Below are 20,110 nucleotides of genomic sequence, written 5' to 3'. Positions count from 1 at the left end.
GCGTGCTAATGAGAGTGAAACGGCAAATGTCCATGGTCATACAGTCAACAAACATTCAGTCATGTTGTAAATCCAGGGTGAGCTAGAATCGAGTTTGTGACCTCATTTATTAGCGCCCTCGGCCATCCACAGACCCGACAAATATGTGTGAAACCCACTAACGACAAGGTTATCTCCCTTTACTCCCCTCAAATCCACCACTTACTAGATGGTACATTTATGGCTGACTAGAGATATCCTTGTCAGCAACTTATTGCTTTTCACAGAAATCCACCTTCGAGAAAAAAACAAAAATTAATTAATGTAGCTTTAAACTACATGTACCATTGCTTTGAACATGGAGTCTCCTTAGTGTTTTTCCTGTGACATACCAACTTTGCACATCCAAGACTTTGAAGTTTTGACACGTGAAGAATTACAAGATTACTGGGCAGGTAATTGGTAGACTCATAAATAACCTACCTGTGGTCCCTCCATTTTGCTGACATTCATCACATGTTCCCGTAGTATGTCTATCTCATTTGTCAATGAGTTGACGTCAGTGGAGAGGGTTTGAATTGAGTCAGAATTCCTGGATATACTGCCACTGTGTTCAACCAGCCTCTTCTCTTGGTCATCAATCACCATCACCTGAGCAAGGCACAGATATACAAATACATGTACGCCAACAAATAACCAAAATTCAACAAATTACTGAAAATCTTCTGGCAATCTACAATGAAAATCTACATCTTTAAGGTGGAAATATTGTTGGTAAAAACGGTTCTAAAAGTTATAAGCTGCCCGTAAAAGTTCCATCAAATGCCTGTATCCGGACCTGCATCAAAATCTTATCGCCTTGAGTTTGTCACCCATTATTCCTTACCTCGAAAATAAATAAACAAGTGAAGATACAACTCACCTGAGTTTTAAGACTGTCCACAGCCCTTTGCTGTACTGTTACATTGTCAGTGATTTTCTGAATGCTCATCTTATTCCTAGCCACTTTGGTGGCCAGAGATACATCTGAACTGTTGCCCTCGGCTGGGTCATAGCTCAGCATGCTTGCCAGCTCAGAGTACTGAAGTGATAAACAAGAGCTGGCAGTGAGGTATTGAGAAAACTTTCAGCCTCCATACAGGTGGCTACAGAGGAGTTGGTCAAGTGGTTAAGGTGTTTGCCTTTTAATCACTATGACACACCATCAGGTGTAGGTTCAAACCTGGCTTTTGACAGGAAATTTGTAGGTTCCTCAACTCTCAAAGTTGACAAGGCCTTTGTAACAACAAACGATACATGTATGGCCATTTGCTCAGTATAAAGATTCACATTAAAAATGCATGATACTTACAAAGAAACCTTCTACTGTCTTATAGAAAAAAAAGAGAAGGCTACTGACAACAACTTGGGCAAAACTTGCTGTTCACTTTAATGGGGTTGGGCCAAAGAAATTAAACCATGAACACCAACCACCACCCACAACAATTCTTGATGGAATTATGAGGTCTCTTAGGGGTTTGACATCGAGTGTAATCAGTTTCAACTGTCAATCTTCATTACACCAGGTAATATATTACAGGTTCCATCAAAAATCTAACAATTATTATGAATATTGCATTACACCAATACTCACTTTTTCGGACAGATCTTCGTATTCAGACTTCAACTGAGAGTATCTTGCTAAATGAGCTTCCTTTTCCTCAGCGTATCTGTCTGGAAAACAAAAGTTTTCTTAGTACACAAATACACAGACATGCAGAAAGATACTAGCAGTATTGAGAACTTTAAACTTTCAAGATATCATTGAAATCTAAAGTTTAACCCAATCAAAGAATTTGTTAGAGGTATTAATACACAATCTAATGTAACTTTGGCAAGTTGGCATACCTATATTTAATTAACAGTCCACCAAACTAAAAAAACTCAACAACTGGGTATGTCAAGAGTTTTTAAACCCTGACCAGGACTTTCCATTGGCACTAACCTGGTGGTAATGTGACGAGCATGTAGATGGCTAAACACAGGGAGATGACAGCGATGATGAGGGCGATGACAGCAAAGACACAGATGAACATGACCTTCTGCTGAGACAGCTTGTGGACAGACTCGCTCTCAGGAGCAGGGGCTGGAGGGTTAGGGTACTTCGTCTGTATTGCATCATATAAGGGGTTGTGCCGCTTTCTTCACAATACAAACATAAATTCATGTGAATGACAAAATATGTGCGAATGTAACACATTTAATGATATCTGTGACATGTCAGATTAAACAATCTGCCTGAGCCTCATGTAGGCTGACCATACACTATATTTCTACTTGTGTAATACATACTGTTACTTAATCCACTTTCTAAAATGACATCTATACCTGTCTGATATATTCACCTAAGGGAGTGGTGTCATTTGTGATCATCAGAGGAACAATGCATGTTCGCTGTAAAGTCGTCCGATCAACTACTTTCTGTTTTTGTGGAAGGCCTGTTGGTTGAGTGGTCTAGACGGTTGACATGTATTATTGGCGATTTGGTGCCTGACTGTAAGGTCGCTGGTTTGAAACCCGTAGTCTCAGCAAATTTCAGCACTAGAATCTGTGCTATATTCAGAAACTGTTATCCCTATTAACAATAATACTGTTAGGAATGAAGTTTATCAATTTATCTACTGGATTTTAGACTAATTCTGTGTTACAATACCTTTTGCAATTATCCTTGTGAGTACACATTTAATCATTGGTTTACTTACTGATAATTAATGTTTTGTCCCGAAACATAAAATTTGGTGCTTTACATTTCAAAAGATAACTGTTATTAATTCTTAATGTAAATACACATTTAACCTTGGTTTCCTTTCTGGCAACTAATGTTTTATTATGGACAATACAATTTTGAGTTTGTTTCAAAACAAAATTAAAAGTATTTACCGAGTACCTTAGCTGCAATAGTTCTGCCATAAAAGACATAATTCAACTTCAAAACCAGATTAACCTGGCTCAATCACTGATCTCAAATAGCTAACATCTAATGATTTTTACATCCATCATTGCCAATAACTTCAAGCCCAATGGAGGTTTATAACAACTGTTTTGTATCATGTAAGTGAATGCCTGGTGAGTATTGCTGGTGTTTTGGTGCCAGAGGTTACTAGTTCAAAACCAAATGCTATCTCCCACAATTTTCAAAACGAAAAAGTTGGGAAAATGCAATAAGAATTCAAGATATAAATAAACTGTTATGTATGTGCGCTACTGACCCACATGTATAATGAATGACGGAGAAAGCAAACAAAATGTCAATCAGACTGCATATCTGACGTGAGCTTTAAACATAAACACAGTTATCTGTTTTCATGCCCACATTCATCGTATAAAATAAAATTAGTTGTGAAAAGCATGTTAGTGTTTACTAATTTGTGTCCTTCAGGAAGTATTACGTGCACATATCATGTTTTCCCTTCTATATCCTATACTAGTGAGCCTTACCTGGCCTCTGTGTTGTTGTTGACAATGTTAGCCTGGCTGTTAGCAGTACTGACAGTACTGGGCCAGGAGGATTGCTGGTGAGCCTCAGGGGGAGACTTCTCCCTGGTTAATGACTCTTCTGATGCAGGGCTGAGAAAATAAACACCACCATAATATAAATACAAAACCATTATATGTGTATTTATCTATTTCACTTCATCAGAGTTTTACACCATACTTAAGAATACCTCCTTCAAACAACGGTGGCCAGTATAATAGTGGGAGGAAACTTGAAAGAGCCAGGTAAGATCTACAACCATCTGTAGGTAACTGACGGACCTTTTCACATACTGTATATATGTACTGCATGTATCTATAATTAGCTGATAAATATGACTTCAGTACATAACCAGAACACCATGTATTAATGTAATTAATTACTGTCAGTTCAAAGAACTTTAATGGTATAACTTAATATATAGATAACAAACAACGATTGAATAAGATCACATGCTTCAAATAGTTTTTAAGTTTGCTGTTACATTTAAAAGGAGAAAAAACATAGCAAAACATAGTAATATTCAACTCACGCATATTTGATTGGGAGATCTTCATACAAGTGGCTGCCCCTAGCAGCGTAGTCATACTCGGACACCCGTCCGTAGGGTACTCTCTGGGCTGCCATGGGGCGCAATGAGATTTCTCCGTCCTCTGAATCTATGTCAGCCACTCCTGGACAAGGTACAAGCATTTTTTACAGGGTAATTAAAAAACATAAGGTGAATATACACAGATCTGTTTTTTGACATATTTATACAGATTTATGTATTCAGGCAATACCAGACTATAGAGTAGGAAAATGCTGTCCATGCACTTTCTGTAAATGTGAGATGTATTACAGCAATATACTTAATACAATTCGGTTTTCAAAAAGTATTGACATGTAAAATATTTGGGATATCCTTTAAAATCAGTGGATTTAGACGCTGGGAAGTTGCAGGGGGGATTGGCAAAAAGAAGTACATTTTCTCCATCTGATGTTCGGAATATGATTACACATCCCCTTATGACGAGGTCTGACTGCAATAGCTGGATACACCTTACAGTTTGTCTTCATATTTGTGAAACACAAGAGACAACGCAGACCGGCCAGCAAGCTGCAGATCGTCATGTGTGTCCCCTGGGCCTTGCCCAGTTCCCATTCACCATGCTCTCATCCAACTTTGTATTTACAAGTGAAATATTCTTCAGTATGGCACAAAACACCAATAAAATAAGCCAAAAAGCAACTCTATAAACCCAGCTTCTGTTATCCTATCATTACCTCACACTTGCAAATAGCCATATGAAATCAATATCACTTTTCCAGCTTGTATATGAATAAAAGCAACTTTAAAATGATGCACATGTATATAGAATTCAGATACGTGTCTTTCATTTACTCTGAAACAAACCACTCCTACTAGGAACTTTTAACTGAGGAAATCCATAAAATCCATAACAAAAATCTGTACTTTATATATACACATAGATATATGTAAATGACCTAAAATTTTGCCCAATTAAGATTACATATAAGTAAAGCGAGATGTTCTAGTCAGATTCTGAAAGTTCTTTTGATCTTATAACGATGTTTGAGGTTTGTATGGAAGGTAGGATGATTCCTTTAATACTGGAAAATTATTTCAGCACCAGAAGTATGATTTTATGACATTTATTTCTTTCTAAATCCATATTTCTGTGACGCTTTCGGTCATTTACCATATCTATTATTATCTGGTCTTTTTCACACCCTAAATAATAAATATATTTTCTTAATTTTTCTTACTCTCATAAAAATCTACATGCCACCAGACGACAAGCCACCAGTTGAATCTTCAATCAAAGTTCAGTACACTGCATGTACATTTTAACCTTTACTTGGCTTTCTTCACATGAAACGACAGGAACGTTATTTGGAGAATTTCTTACACTTTTAACACCATAAAATTAACATGTATATTGAGTACAAAATGTCATTATAACATGCTACAATTGAGACATTGAATATATGTCATATCCATTCACTTTATCACTTAAAAGGCATTAATTTCTGATAATTATTACCATAAACAATAACACCTGTCAATCACAACAATAAATATCAAGTTCTGCATAATTCGTACAGCTCTCAACATTTTATACATATTATATTGTTGTACTTAATAGTGTTCCCAAGCACATATATGCTGTGACAGACACTGGCTGCCAACTGATCAAGAATAAAATGAGATGAAGCAGGAGTACAAGTCGCCATATATTGTGATGACTTGTACATAAATAGTGTACATGTGCCAATCTGCTTTATGGTAAAACCAACATCTCAGCCAACACAGCCAGCACTGGAATGTATTTTAATTTGTTCCTACACATCATGGCCATCTGTTATAATCAGTACACATACATGTATTTATCACATTTACATGAAGAGAAGTTGATGATATACAAGTGTTAAAATTTTGCAGATTACAACATAACATGCCCGGCTATTCATAGAAACAGAATCTTTTCATGCCCACAGATTTTTCACAGTACATGAATACTGAAATGTTGCATGGCCGGGCTTCACCAAGCTATAACCTCCAAACAGCTAGCTATGATCAAACCTTGTCAAGTTTCTTAACAACTGAATTCATGTTTTTGGTTATCAAACTACATGCGCACAACAGGGGAAAAAAATGAACATGAAATGAGTCATGTACATGTATTTCATCAGCATATGGTAAATACAACGTACTCAGTTCATAACCCTAATATGTCACAGGTATATTTTAACCCTGATGAACACACCTATACATACCTGTGGTTTGCTCCGGTGCAGTAGAAAGAAGTCTTTCTGTGGCCATGGTCCTTAGGCAAACCAGGTGAATAGCTTGTCACTTAGCCCCACATGTTACCAGGCTTAACAAGCCTCACAACCGAGAGAATCCACTGTTGCAGGATTGTGTGGAGATAATGAAATGTGTCCTCAACTGGTTTTAGTCTGACAATAACACAGCTACCAGATACACACCTTGATTCTAGTACCTTAGCTAACCTCTATATCCATTTATTTAAAACACTGATTATAAAACTGATTATACATGTTCTTAGATCATTCAATCCTGAAAATTCTCCTTCTTAGAACTGCGGTGATCATTTATGCTGATTAAAATCTTCCCATATTTATATGTAGTGACATCAGATCCATAATCTCAGCCTCTACTTATATCTCTCTGCTACCTTAGCACTTACATTAGCCCTAATCTAAAGTGTTCATACCTTTCACTTTGCAAAACAACACACACTTGATAAAATCTATTTATCCACTTAAAGTGGGAGATACTTTGCCCCTGCTCAATTATAAAACGTTAACAGTAAAGAAAAGCTCTGGTCGTCTGATATGAGCATGTAGGAATACAACATGAGCTCATGTAGCCCTCAACAAACTTCTTCATGCATACATGCTCATCACAGCTAGAACAGGCTAAGAAGCAGCATGGAGCAGCCCACAAACCAAGGCAAGGCTAATTGATGTGGGACCTCATGCTCAGCCATGCCACAGGATTTTCAGAGCCATGTATCCACCACTGTGAGCATACTACAGCCTAAACTGCTCCCCAGGTAAACAAACCGCCAGCCAGCCAGCTCAATATACCTGTGTTCACCTGAGGTCAAGTTACCTGTGTTCCTGCAAACAGCCTGTCTGATTTACCCAAAAGCAAGCGGCAGGAACTTAGAATGGATTAGACAGTTAAAAATCAAACAGCTAACCTATAGCCAGATCACCACTTTGCACCTTGACGTACATGTTCAAGTCAAACTACAAAAGTGTGTCAAGCTTTATGCATGTATATTCATGTATCTTTTACTTTCCTTTCACTTAAAATCAGCCCCCATCACAAATGCCCTCAGCAGTACAATGCCCTTGTATGTATATATATACACACACACACACACACACACACACACACACACACATATATATATATATATATATATATATATATAAATATATATATATATATAGCCACTAACACAGACTGCCCTTATCTCTTTACTGTATGATATACATAAATGGCCTGACAGTTTTTAATATGGTCACAGTCAAACAACTTTGTGCCCATGTGCACACTACTAACCTAACAGATCCCATCTCTATTATCCTGATTTGAGGTCTTTCAATTCTAAGTGTAAGTGCACTAAATCAGATCAGACTCATCCTCACTTTTACCCGCTAGTTAATCTGTGGTAATTGAAGATCAACCACTTTTTTTTCATCTGAATGACAATGTCACAAAGTTCACAAATGAGCCCGGGAAAAGAGTTTCCCAACATGAAATGTTAAATTTTAAAAATGAGAGCGAGCAACTTACCACATAAGGCAACTAAAAGACATGTCCAATACACGGAGGCAAGTTTTACACAGAACACATGACCTACTTTGCAAAAACTATTTTCATGCAGTTGATCAGCAGGCTGTGACTTCTGTACACCATTTGTATAAGAGCCCCTGATAAGTACTGCAAAAATGCTTGTGTGAACTAGCTAGACAGCTTCCAGACAAACGCGCAGTAATGCAACTGGCCTATCACTTCATACAAGAGAATATGTGCATGTGCTAACAGAAGCTAACATGTAAGGTAATGGGAATTCTCCTAAACCTGAGAACAATGTGTACCCATTGAACCATGAAGACGCCCTAAGCCCATTGGTAGTCCAGATCCTGTTACTGTAATCTCTGACATAATACAGCCTTATACCTATAAAGGTACCATAGTGGTATTCTAACCAAGATAATCCTATCACAGGTAAATAACTAATCAGTAAGAGGTAACAGTCAGATACAGCTTCACATACCTGTCCATCCATATGTACCATAGGAATGTGGATCAAATGACAAATTAGAAGAGGGTTACATCCAAACAGTTACTATAAAGAAATGCAATCTCTTAGGGAATTTCAATTTGTATCCTCTCGCAAAAAAGTTCATTCATGGTTCACCGAGGGCAGCATCAGCTCATAAATTTCTGATTATCCTTACACACAAATGACCTTGAGTACACTAAATGACAAAAAATGATTAAATATACATTTGCGCTAAATGCTCACTATATAAATTAGGCAGAAATTATGAATAGCAGGTTCGATCCCTTGGAATCCATTCAAATGTACTACATGTATGTCTTTGATTGTTCTCACACTATACAAGTGCACATGTACTGGCCACAGAACAGTTGTTTTTTGGTTTGCTTTAATGCCTTAAAAAAAAACTATACATGTATGCCATGGTGCTTATTGCACAGCAACCCAAATTCAAAATACAATATACATGCAGGCCTATACATGTGTTCTACAGGTACATATTACACACTCAATGTTATTTCTCACTTTACTGATAGGCATGATCATTTTCCTTTGGCCATAAACCTGATGAACTCTGAAGTGTTGTCCAAGTCCTCATACAACTGTGGGTCCTGCCTCAAACTGACCATCTCATGTACTCCTGTGTTTATTGTAGGTGAGAAGATCCACTTCTCTATGAGTGACCTCAAACATGTGAGGCCAGAAATAAGTATCATTCCACTACATCAATTTGAGCAGTCGCAGGATGTAAACAGCACATTAGATGGAGTTTCAAGGTAGGGGTATTGGAGTACATGTTCCAACATAGCGTATTACAGTATGAAAGAATGGAAATTATATAATCTCTATTACATGTTGCAGCTACGTGCTTTTTCTAACTTATGTGATTTAAAAAAGTACCAGTACATAAAAACAATAATCACAAGATGGGTATCGAGGTTTGACATCAGACCTTATAAACTACAATTATTCAGCCGAATCTGCTCGACTCAACCGGAAATCCTTCAATTTACATGTGTGCAGGAAACCACATAAAACATGATTGCACATGAACCCATGACCATATGACATCAGGACAAGCAATTACTAAAGCTAAACTTCGCGCAACGGGAGAAATCATTCTGAGTAAAGGAGTAAGATACAAATGCCCTGTTTTCCCTCAATAAGAGAAGGTTGCGATGAACACTTTTCGCACATTTTCTTCACTGATTCATGCACTTAAGGATATTTTTTTAGTGTGATAGTATTGGTCATGCAATCTAATCACTGGTTCATGTACACCCAATCATTTAGTTTTAAGGTTAACACTACAATGTCAATGTCCCCCAGTGACCTTTCAAACTTCATCCATTCAAACAATACTCCAGGGGAAGAGCATCCATGAAAACTGGGCCAGTGAAATTGACAACAAAAATAAGGGCTACACTAAAGGTCACATGGCTGTCATTACTTTACAAGTGTAAGCACCACTTCCTGAACACTTTGCATGCAAATGTAATCCAGTAACCAGGTCACATCAGGTCACACAGGTTTATAGTCTGAAATTGTACATCTGTGATGTTTTGAAAGCCATCAACAGCGAAATCTATTGTAATGATGCAACAAACAACTTGATTTCTTCTTAAGCTCTGATTTTCTTACAAAAGTTATATTTTAATAACATGCACATTACTTTAAAAATATTAACCTCATAAATAAAAATTGAAGGCATAAAAAAACTGAAACATACCTAGAAGCGAAATAGTTTTGTTTCATTTAGCAAATGCCTCGAAGTCAGCAGACCCGGGATCAAACTTGGGTCAGGTCATATTACAGACATTAAAAAGGTACTTCTTGCTGCCTCGCTTGACGCTCAGCACTGAGAAGTTAGAGCAAGGAAACAGAATTGTTCGGTCTGAAGTCAGTATAATGTGTTTGGGTGAGGTGTCATGTCTGGTGTCATTGGCATGATACTTCAGTGGCTGTAGCTCTTTGGTGGCCACAAGAAAACACAGTGTATGTACTCACACCTAATCACTTCTTATTATCATATGACTGAAAAATTACTAAGTACGGCATAAAACTCCAAGCATACATACATTTAACAATGCTTGTCCAGAACCTACATATAAGTCAATCCAGTTAAAGTGAAAAAGTTCCATACCACTATTAGTAGAAATAAATGTTCCTATTTGACTGCACATTTCAAAAGTGCTACATTTACACTGTACAGGCATACAGCATACCGTTCATACCTAACTATACCATCAGCATTTTTATACATCCATCTAAATGTTTGTACCTTTGTAACGCAAGTAATTTACAGCCCCAGAACTAGAACAGTATTTGACAAAGCAAACAAACAATGGTTAACAAGCACTGAAGGTAGCCACACACTGGAGCCTAAAAGCAGATCATAATTATGTAACTGTAAAAGTAAACGGTGGAAATCATAAGGCCAACTACATGTTGACATTGATTTTGTTACTGCCATTTGATCCTCATTCATATATTAATCATTACTTTGACCCAGTATAATCATTTTAGCATCAGTTTATTCTCTGAAGTACCAACTACCATGTTTGCTGGTCTAATTGTGACTACTGTATCCAGCACCATCAAGTAGATCACTATCATATCATTAACCAATTTATATGACTGCCGTGACTCCACGCTTGGTCAACAATGCATTTCACCAATTAAGCAGCTAGTTAACACTGATCTATAAACTTTGCACACAATACAACGTTAGCATAATAGCCTATTATTTCCAATAACTGACTGAATAGGCCATAAATTTGCTTCCTTTATCTGCCCATGTAATCATTATCAGGCTCATTAACTATCACTCTACCTCAAATAAGTACACGTGTCAGAGAACCAGAGAAGTACATGTATCCATGGGCCAGAGAAGTACAAATATCAATGAACTAGAGTTTCAGAAAGGTACAAGTATCAAAGAATTTGAAAAGTACACGCATCAATGAACCAGGGAAGGGCACGTATCAATGAACCAGGGAAGTTCACGTATCAATGAACCAGCTAGATCTAGAGAAGAAAATGTATCAATGAACCAGAGGAGTACACATACCATTGAACAGAGAACCAGAGAAGTACACATTTCAATGAACCAGAAAAGTACATGTATCAATGAACCAGCTAGATCTAGAGAAGAAAATGTATCAATGAACCAGAGGAGTACACATACCATTGAACAGAGAACCAGAGAAGTACACATTTCAATGAACCAGAAAAGTACACATATCAATGAACCAGAGAACTAGGGAAGTACAAGTATCAATGAACAAGAGAATCAGAGAAGTACATGTATCAATGAACCAGAGAATCAGAGAAGCACATGTATCAATGAACCAGAGAATCAGAGAAGTACACGTATCAATGAACCCTAGAAATGAAACACACATGTTGACCAGTATAAATACATGGACTGTACATGTGTATCATAGCTATACATACCTGTACCTGTATATGCCTGGCATTCCCAGTTTTACAATGATTGTACATTCACACACGCTTCAAACCTAATATCCAGCAAGACACACTCATTCCCTAATAGTTTAAGAGCCTTATCTAAGGGATATGTATGGGGTCAAGTGTCAGATTGTGAAGTAAAACTGCAAATCCTGAACTAAAACCAACTCATCCCATTTAAGTGAATCATCTCTTTTTTCTATCTTTTGCGAAATAAAATTACTACACCTTTGAAACAGCATTTTGCGTTTGCATCAAATTTTACACCTGACGTGTCTTTCACTTCCAAGTTGATAACACCCTACCTGGTAGAATGATGAAAAGTACACTGCTCAAGGCCATTCATATTTAAGCAAGATCCTTAAACGAATTCTGTACCTTGTGGTTTAATCAACTGGAGCATTAGATTGTAAAGTTATCACTCAGCAAGCTTCCATCACTGCTGTATTTATCCACCTAGTTTGTTAGCACACACATCAGTACATGTATATTCAGAAGGTGTCCATGAAGACTAGTGTTTATATACACGTAGCAGTCCTTACCTGAGTCAAATCGTTTGGTGTACTTCACACCTGACTTCTGGTGTCTAGGCCAGGTAGGCTGCTGTGCAGGTGAGACTGGTGACTGGGGATGAAGGTAGTCCTGGCCCGAATCAGACATTATCTCCAACACCTGATGCACTCTGTACTCTTAATCTGCAACCAAACAGTTGAAAATCAACAATTTACCTTATTGTTAAAGGGACAACTGGCATATCTGAACCTTCAGGTGCTTCACAGTACATGGCTCTCCTAGACATATATACTGTCTTTAGATGATGAAATAAAAGATGCTCAATTTCTAACACCACACAAAAGAATATTTCTTATAAGAGTTAGTCTAGTCACACAGTGATATAGGCTTATTTAACCAAATAAGAATAACACTCTTTGTAGCACCACATTATGCTGTACACTGTGTGTGCTGAGGTCAGAAAATCTACTAGATTCACATGATTAAAAGTAGAAGCAGTCAAGCAGTAATTAATAAGTAGGATAAATAATAAAACAAATGTACAATCATAGTTTCTCACACTCCGATCAATAAAGGTAAATATTTATATTTACCTGTATTTGTAAATTAAAAATTATTATAATTACATATATACAGTATGTCCCTATCTTAGGTGTCTTCTGGTGATTGTTCAGTACTAACAACTCACAAAATCAAACACCTTAGAGACCATGTCTGATCTACATGCAAAATATCAAGATTTAGCACACATTTGTGGCAAAATATAAAATACATACTATATGGTAATGCTATATGTTATTCACCCAGTGGGCTGTTGCAATATAGTGACCTAAAAAAATAGGTCAAAAGTTTACATTTTCGAAATACCGTTAGTTAGATTAAAGGTAAGCTGCTATGCTTTGAATTTTTGCCATAATTGTTGTTAACATACGGGCTTCTCCTATAAGTCTGTCAGAGTTTTCCTGGTGAAAATACTTTATTAAGTATTTATATCATGTCTAATATAAAATCTTTACAACTGTCAGACGTAACATTTTGTTAAATGTCCGTAGTTTATCCATCTTTGCTTTTAGAATGCCACAATGCGATTGGCTGTGCCCATTATTCAATGTTTCAATGTTTACGCAAACGTAACAGTTTTTAGGATGTTGTCGACTGTCAGATGCATGAACCAGTCACTACATTCCAAAATCCAAGTGGATCAAACAAGCCGTGGATGGAACGAGCCGTGGGTGGAATGAGATGTGGGTGGAATGATCCGTGGATCGAACAAGCCATGGATGGAACAAGCCATGGAGTTTTGAGCAAATTATAGACATTACAGACTGGTGGGGTTTATTTCTGACCATACATCAGTTATAAGTTACACACACATGTACAAAGTGGTACAAAACATAACACAATCATCACCATGTATTCACTCTGAGTGTTACCTTCCTGTTTCCGGTCAAAAACCTTCGCATTTCACCTGTGATACACTTCATTAACAAACACTTCACCGAGTTGTTCTTACCTTTACTGCCTATGGACAAAATGGGCTAGTTCTGATGTCACTATTGGGAACACCAGTTTGGATACATGTAGACAAGCACAGTCAAATTGAAGAAGTCCACACTCCAGTAAGCATACATGCTTGTGCGCACTGAAGATATACATGTATGTAGCTCTACATCTGTCATGTCAGCATAGTGGCCACAATATAGGCATTTTCCCTTGTCAAACATGTCCCACTGATCCATTCAGTAACACACAATGCCACATGCATTCCCTTGGCCACAATATTGAAGAATATATAGCACACTTTGCTTGAGCCACATTTCCATGTATGTCACTTGTTTAACCTTTTAAGTTTTTACTAACAACACTCTAACTGCACTTTTCACGGAACTCTAGACAAACGGAATAAGCCGCTTCCACTTCAAGTTCAATCCCTAAAACACAGCCTGTAATTAATATTCCTCTGCATTTATGCCCGTGAGCTGCACTGGTCCATGTCAAAATACAAACCCAGTGTACTATTTCTGTAACAGGACATACTTCGTTCATATCGTCATAAAAATTTTTTTACATATATTTTAAAATTACCTTAGGCCAAACGTGAAGGTGCTATACATGTACAGGTACATGTGCATGTACCTGTAGAGTAAGTGAACAGAGGTGTGTGGGCTGTGACCTCATGGTTAAGGTACTTGCACCAGGTCAAACGAGATGTGGGTTCAACACTATTCCAGGACAGGGAATCTTCAAGAATACAATCTCAAGTTTCTTTTGTTATTGGGGCCTTGCTGACTATAAAATGTCCAGGGCGCTCTCTTGTTTCGCCTCAGTATACATGAATTTTCCTGTAAGCCATGAGCTTTCGCCCAAAAATTTCATTTTAATAACGCCTCCCAAGAAACTGGCTGTTATCATTACATACACGTGGACAAGCATAAATTCGAACATGATGGATGCAATATTGCCCATATGGTTTTGTACTGTCTAGCACTCCAAAACTCTGGTTAAGCAAATGATGCATATTAAAGATAGGAGGCTCGAGTTGAAAAATAGTCAGCAAAAATTTCTTTTAACTACAGTCAAATTAATAAACAAACACATGTAACTGAAGATCTCATGCTGGCTTCCTTCCCAGCCGTACATGGAAAAGTCTGCGACACTAATCAAATAAATAAATACACAGTGAAGACTCCAAAGTTCCCAAGTTTTTAAAGTTGAATAGTAAGAAAATAGCATATCTAATTTATTACTCTATAAGATTTGAACTCAGAAGTAGTCAGATATTTTAGAAAATAAAGTTTACAGAAATTTGTGTAAGTTTTTCTGGCTATACCACTTGCTAATAAAGAGCTGCCACCATTACTCTTATAATCCCACCCCAAAATATGTCAAGCTCAATTGCTGCATATGAAGTTTAATACCAACTCCCTACAGCACAAAAATATGAGATTTGATTTGCTTACCAAAGCCTGTCTGTCTCAATATTACTTGAAAATGAAACTCCTGGGGTTGTCATATGGGTCTACAGTTAGAATGCTCTTCATATGAACTCCAATGACAGCAGGCTTCCACTATGATCACTGACCTACTGTTCAGCAGATAGTCTAATATCACCTTGCATTCTTACACACACATGTAGCGCAATGGCATAATGGTTGGTACATACTGTATCACCAACCATTAACTACTACATTATTACCACAGAATTACATGTGTAAGCCTATCAAGTATTTTCAGCACAGCAGGGAAAGCAAGGCTGAACTCTGAAATATCACTTGCCATGAAGGTGACGACAGATTGTAATCCTATACTTATGAGACTGGTATTCACATTTACTGTCAGCCTGGCATAAAAAAAAGGACAGCTTAAACTCCTGTAGTAACTCCTGAACAAACTTTGTAGCTAATGCAATGCACATTGATTACTGCTACTCAGAGAAGATATGTACATACCCTCCCACTGATAATACATGTCCATACAATATATAAACATATTAAAAGTCTTTTCCACTGAATGTGTTTTGATGGCTCAGTTTAACTAGACCATCATGAGAATATTAAAAGGCTGAATCAATAATACTTTACTTCCCCTTAAATTCCCCTACTGGTTTATTACACAAAGAAATGGGTAGGGTACATGTGGCACATTTTGGCTGCATTAAAGTTCACAAATACACAGCACACCTCATGTCTTTTTTTTTTTGCGATAAATTATAAAAGGGCGACTTTATAAATGTGCATTACTAGCAGGGTAGGTCTATATGTACTTCAGAGCTCAAGAAATGGGATATTCCTGTCAGCCTTGAATAGTGTCTAAAAGTGCCATTAAAAATATGCTAAATATGTGAAATGCATATGAAATACTTTGTATTTTGAGTAAACTTGTAAAAAAAAAAATACACAGTAAAATGTACGAAATATATAATTTATCAGTCTATTTGCAACAGCTACATTGTAGCTACATATAGAAAAATTCCATACAGAACAAGAACAATGTATATGGATAGTACTAGACAATGTTTGAATGAATCAGTTTCATCTAAACTACATATATAGTAGATTACAGCTGTGTCAGCATGCTTGGATTATACTCAAGATCTCCATGTCTGAAATAAAAACAAAGAGACAGCTTACCACATGTCATAACAGTTCCTAGTGCTGTCACCCTGAAGGTTTGAGTAACAGTAATTTAATCCTCCTGTCCAATGTACCACAATGACAGAGGATACCAATGGTCCCAACTTCAGTTAGCTGACATTTCCTCTCCACACTGACACACTAACCCTGTCTTCTGTCTTCCTGGAAAATTCCCCACTAAGGATTACAAGTAACACTCTGAACTTTCCACAAGTGGTACAGACACTTTTCAGCTAAGAGTGTTTTACTTGGGTGTCACATGTACAAGTGCAAAACAAGAGACCCTGGTTCATGAGTAATAGGCATGACGTATCCCCTCATACTGCAGTCAGGGTTCCATTTTTCTTCTGTTTTTTTTTTTGGGCTCCGGAGTTGCGAGTTGCCTTTCAAAAGTCTTATGTTAAAGGCCCATTAGCAATGAGGCACACATGGGTACTATATTACTTGAAAACCTCAGTACAGAGAAACGCTACAATTGTTTTTTTAACTTTTCTTCCTCAATTTATCTTTTTAAAGACATAGTACATTCTTTAATAAATTATTTTACAAAATGAAAACACATGAATAAATGACTATAGCTACAGGCAGTCTTTTTCTTGAAAGCCCACTCTTAACCCTCCTTGAGTGTGGCCAACCATGACTATCCTACAGGCTAAGCTTGATATTATCATTAAATAGATATTTATAGATATACTTTTAAGGTGAAAAAGATCTCGAGCATGACAAATATCACCTACGTCATCCCCTCAGATTTACTACATTCATACCTCAACCCACATGTACGTCATCTAGGCAACTTCAACAGGTGATCTTACTCTGTTTGGCATGTTAATATATGAAACCAGCACGGAGTGTTTTGGTTTATTTATTCATTTATTAATTTGATTGGTGTTTTATGCCATACTCAAGAATATTTCACTTATATGACAGCAACCAGCATTATGGTGGGAGGAAAACCACAACCATCCCCAGGTTGTTGCCAATTTTCCCACGTACAGTCGGGGAGAAAGCCAGCATGAGCTGGATTTGAACTCAGATTGTTTTGGTTATGATTCAAATGAACTTCAATTTACAACCATGTTAAAGTTGTCCATACTTAAAAATTTTTCACTTATACGAATTGATGGCTGTTAGGTTTAACGGTGGAGGAAACAGGAGTATCTAGGGTAAACCACCAATCTTCAGTAAGTTACTGACAGACTTTCCCACATGTGATGTACAGAAATGCACGCTACATGTACAACTTGTCTTCAGCAAATGTCAGATGGCCAGGCTGCACAAACAGCCACACAATTAAGAGCTGTCTGCCATAATGCCACAAAGATCCCACAAGCATTAAGGGGGCATGTTCAAATTCCCTGTCCCCTTTGCATGGGTTTGAACATGCCACCTTGTATGTCAAGCACCTCTAAGGACTATAGGCCAAGGCTCACTCAAACAACCACACTAAATCAAGAATACATGCAAGTAATTCATTTATTTCATAATTTAGCAAACTTGTTTGTCAGGAGATAAGTTTATCAGGTAAGTATATCACATTTCATGATGAACTTAAAGGACAAGACAGCAACTGGCTAAAAAATATTTCAACTGAAAGCAAGATAATCAAGCTTTTTAAAAAGTACCATACTTTACTATTTTAATGAGATTTCGCCACATAACATGTACAACAAAATGACAACACTGCACATAAGGCTGGTGTGAGTCAAGACAGCCATCTTCAGAATTGTATCCAGTCAAACTCGTTGCCATCAGATTGCACTGCATAAGCTGTGACACAGCTTTACCCATTCACTCCATGAAGTGACATATGCAAACACAGAACAACTGCATAAGACATCATTTTGAGATCGTTTACAATGATTTAGTTAGGTGTAGCCGAAGGGCCATTAAACACAGTGTTGTGGGGCAGACCTGTATCATTTACAGACCACCACAAACGTAAAATCAGTTGATTTACAAGCCCTGCATTCATCTCCTTAAATACGTTTTTTGTCACTCATTTTAGCCTGTAGTCAGAAGTTTCTAAATAGCAAATATCAGAGTCAGTGCAAAATTCATTAGGGATACCGAAGGTTTATGGGAATGAGAAGACGGCATCAGATCGGACAACACTTAAACTTTACTAAATCTTATGATATAATTTGTCTCTCTGAATATATCACAACTGAAGAATTTAAATTTTGCTCCTTCGTCTTTTTCGCATACAAGGGATGTTTCTTCTGTTTTCTTTAACAAAAAACAGTAAAACTACTGAAATGCCATGTTCAAGCTCAGGTACTTTTTCTATGTCCACGTTTACTAAGTCAGCACTGCTTTAATCTAAGAAGACACGTATACATACCCCTATAAAATTAAAACCTAAAATCCAGCGACAGTCCAGAGCTTGGATCAACGTCAGTGGGGTTTAGAATTATTTCCATATGTTTCAGAATTGAGCATGAATCTAGTTGTACAACAATCCTACTGTAAGCAGTAGAAGAAATATTCTTCCCATATGTCCATTTTCCGAGAAAACTATATTTATGACTTGGGCCTTCACTGCGGATGTTCACAACTTTTATTTGCCATAGACTACTGCTTAGACTATTAAAAGGAAAATACTGTCAACATTAGAGAGTTAGAGTAAAGGCGACATCACTTTGCTCTCGATAATGGAGACGTGCTAAAGGTGTGTCAAGACTAAGTTTTACTAAATTTTGAAAACAATCTAAAGATCTATTTAATGCTGGTGTAAGATACTTTGAATGGTAGTTTTTCAGAGGACATAAACATTGGTCAGGTGCTGTACCCGTCTTTCACTTTAACTGATGCAAGCGATTTTGAAGACTGCCTGGCTATAGCCTATGGGTTAGTTCAATTAAATTAAATGTTGAGGCTCATTTTCAACAAGTCAGATATCAGAAGATGTTGAAAATAGACCTCAAAATTTAATTTAATTGAACTATCAGAAATTGTTTAAAACAGACCTCAACTTATGAGCCTATGAGTCAGTCAATCAATGCCTGTGTGCCACACATGCCAAGTGATATCATGGCCTTAAGTCATGTTAAAAATTTTTCTGCCCGCAACAATAAGTGAGAATATTTTTAAACTGAAACCTGTGATTGGCTGGAAACTCCATCCACGTCATCTATCTAAGTAACTTTGAGAATTAAAACTTTAGTTATTGGTTCACTTTAGGCCTCAGCCAATCAGATACCAGAAACAACAGCCATCATCATTTTAGAATCAGAGGAAAAAACACTCTCTGATAACTGGAAGAGCGCAAGTTTAGGCCTAGCTACTCATAAATGTCCTCTTCAAGCCATAGTTTACCTTTAATTAGTTTCACTTGAAGCTGGGAAAAATATAACAGATCTCTGTTAAATTGGTCTCTGCTTGAAGTTTCCACTTGCAAAAGTTTCGGTGCGGTTGACAAATACTATCATAACATTTGCATTGGCCGATGTTAAGCATCTCTTTTTCTCTGACTATACTAAAAACTCTCTGTCGTGCTCCTAGATGAGTACAAGTGAGAACTTCGTCGTGTGGCCAAAAACTTACACCGAACTTTCACCATCTGTCACCTTTTCTGTCAAAAGATGTCTAGACGGGCGCCATCTATCGGGATGCTAGAGGGTAGAAGAGGTACTTTTTTCCATTCTGTGGTTAATTAGAAAAACACATCATTT

The 20,110-nt window shown here is 37.2% G+C and overlaps 1 protein-coding gene across 1 annotated transcript; it reads right to left on the bottom strand.

Moving 5' to 3' along the window:
• Positions 1-725: 725 nt before the first annotated feature.
• Positions 726-20,005, bottom strand: LOC135466899 (uncharacterized). Its single transcript, XM_064744651.1, has 9 exons — positions 19,983-20,005; positions 19,755-19,776; positions 12,333-12,485; positions 4,026-4,167; positions 3,457-3,585; positions 1,964-2,160; positions 1,613-1,692; positions 902-1,060; positions 726-731 (listed from the first exon to the last, which is right to left on the bottom strand). Exons 3-9 carry the CDS (start codon positions 12,448-12,450, stop codon positions 726-728), a joined length of 831 nt encoding a protein of 276 aa, XP_064600721.1. The 5' UTR covers positions 12,451-12,485; positions 19,755-19,776; positions 19,983-20,005.
• Between the last annotated feature and the right edge of the window lie 105 nt (positions 20,006-20,110).

Source organism: Liolophura sinensis, chromosome 6, assembly GCF_032854445.1.
Source record: "Liolophura sinensis isolate JHLJ2023 chromosome 6, CUHK_Ljap_v2, whole genome shotgun sequence".
Taxonomy (NCBI): Eukaryota; Metazoa; Mollusca; class Polyplacophora; order Chitonida; family Chitonidae; genus Liolophura; species Liolophura sinensis.
The sequence above is the reverse complement of the archived record's forward strand: the minus strand, read 5'-3'. Positions and strand labels throughout refer to the sequence as shown.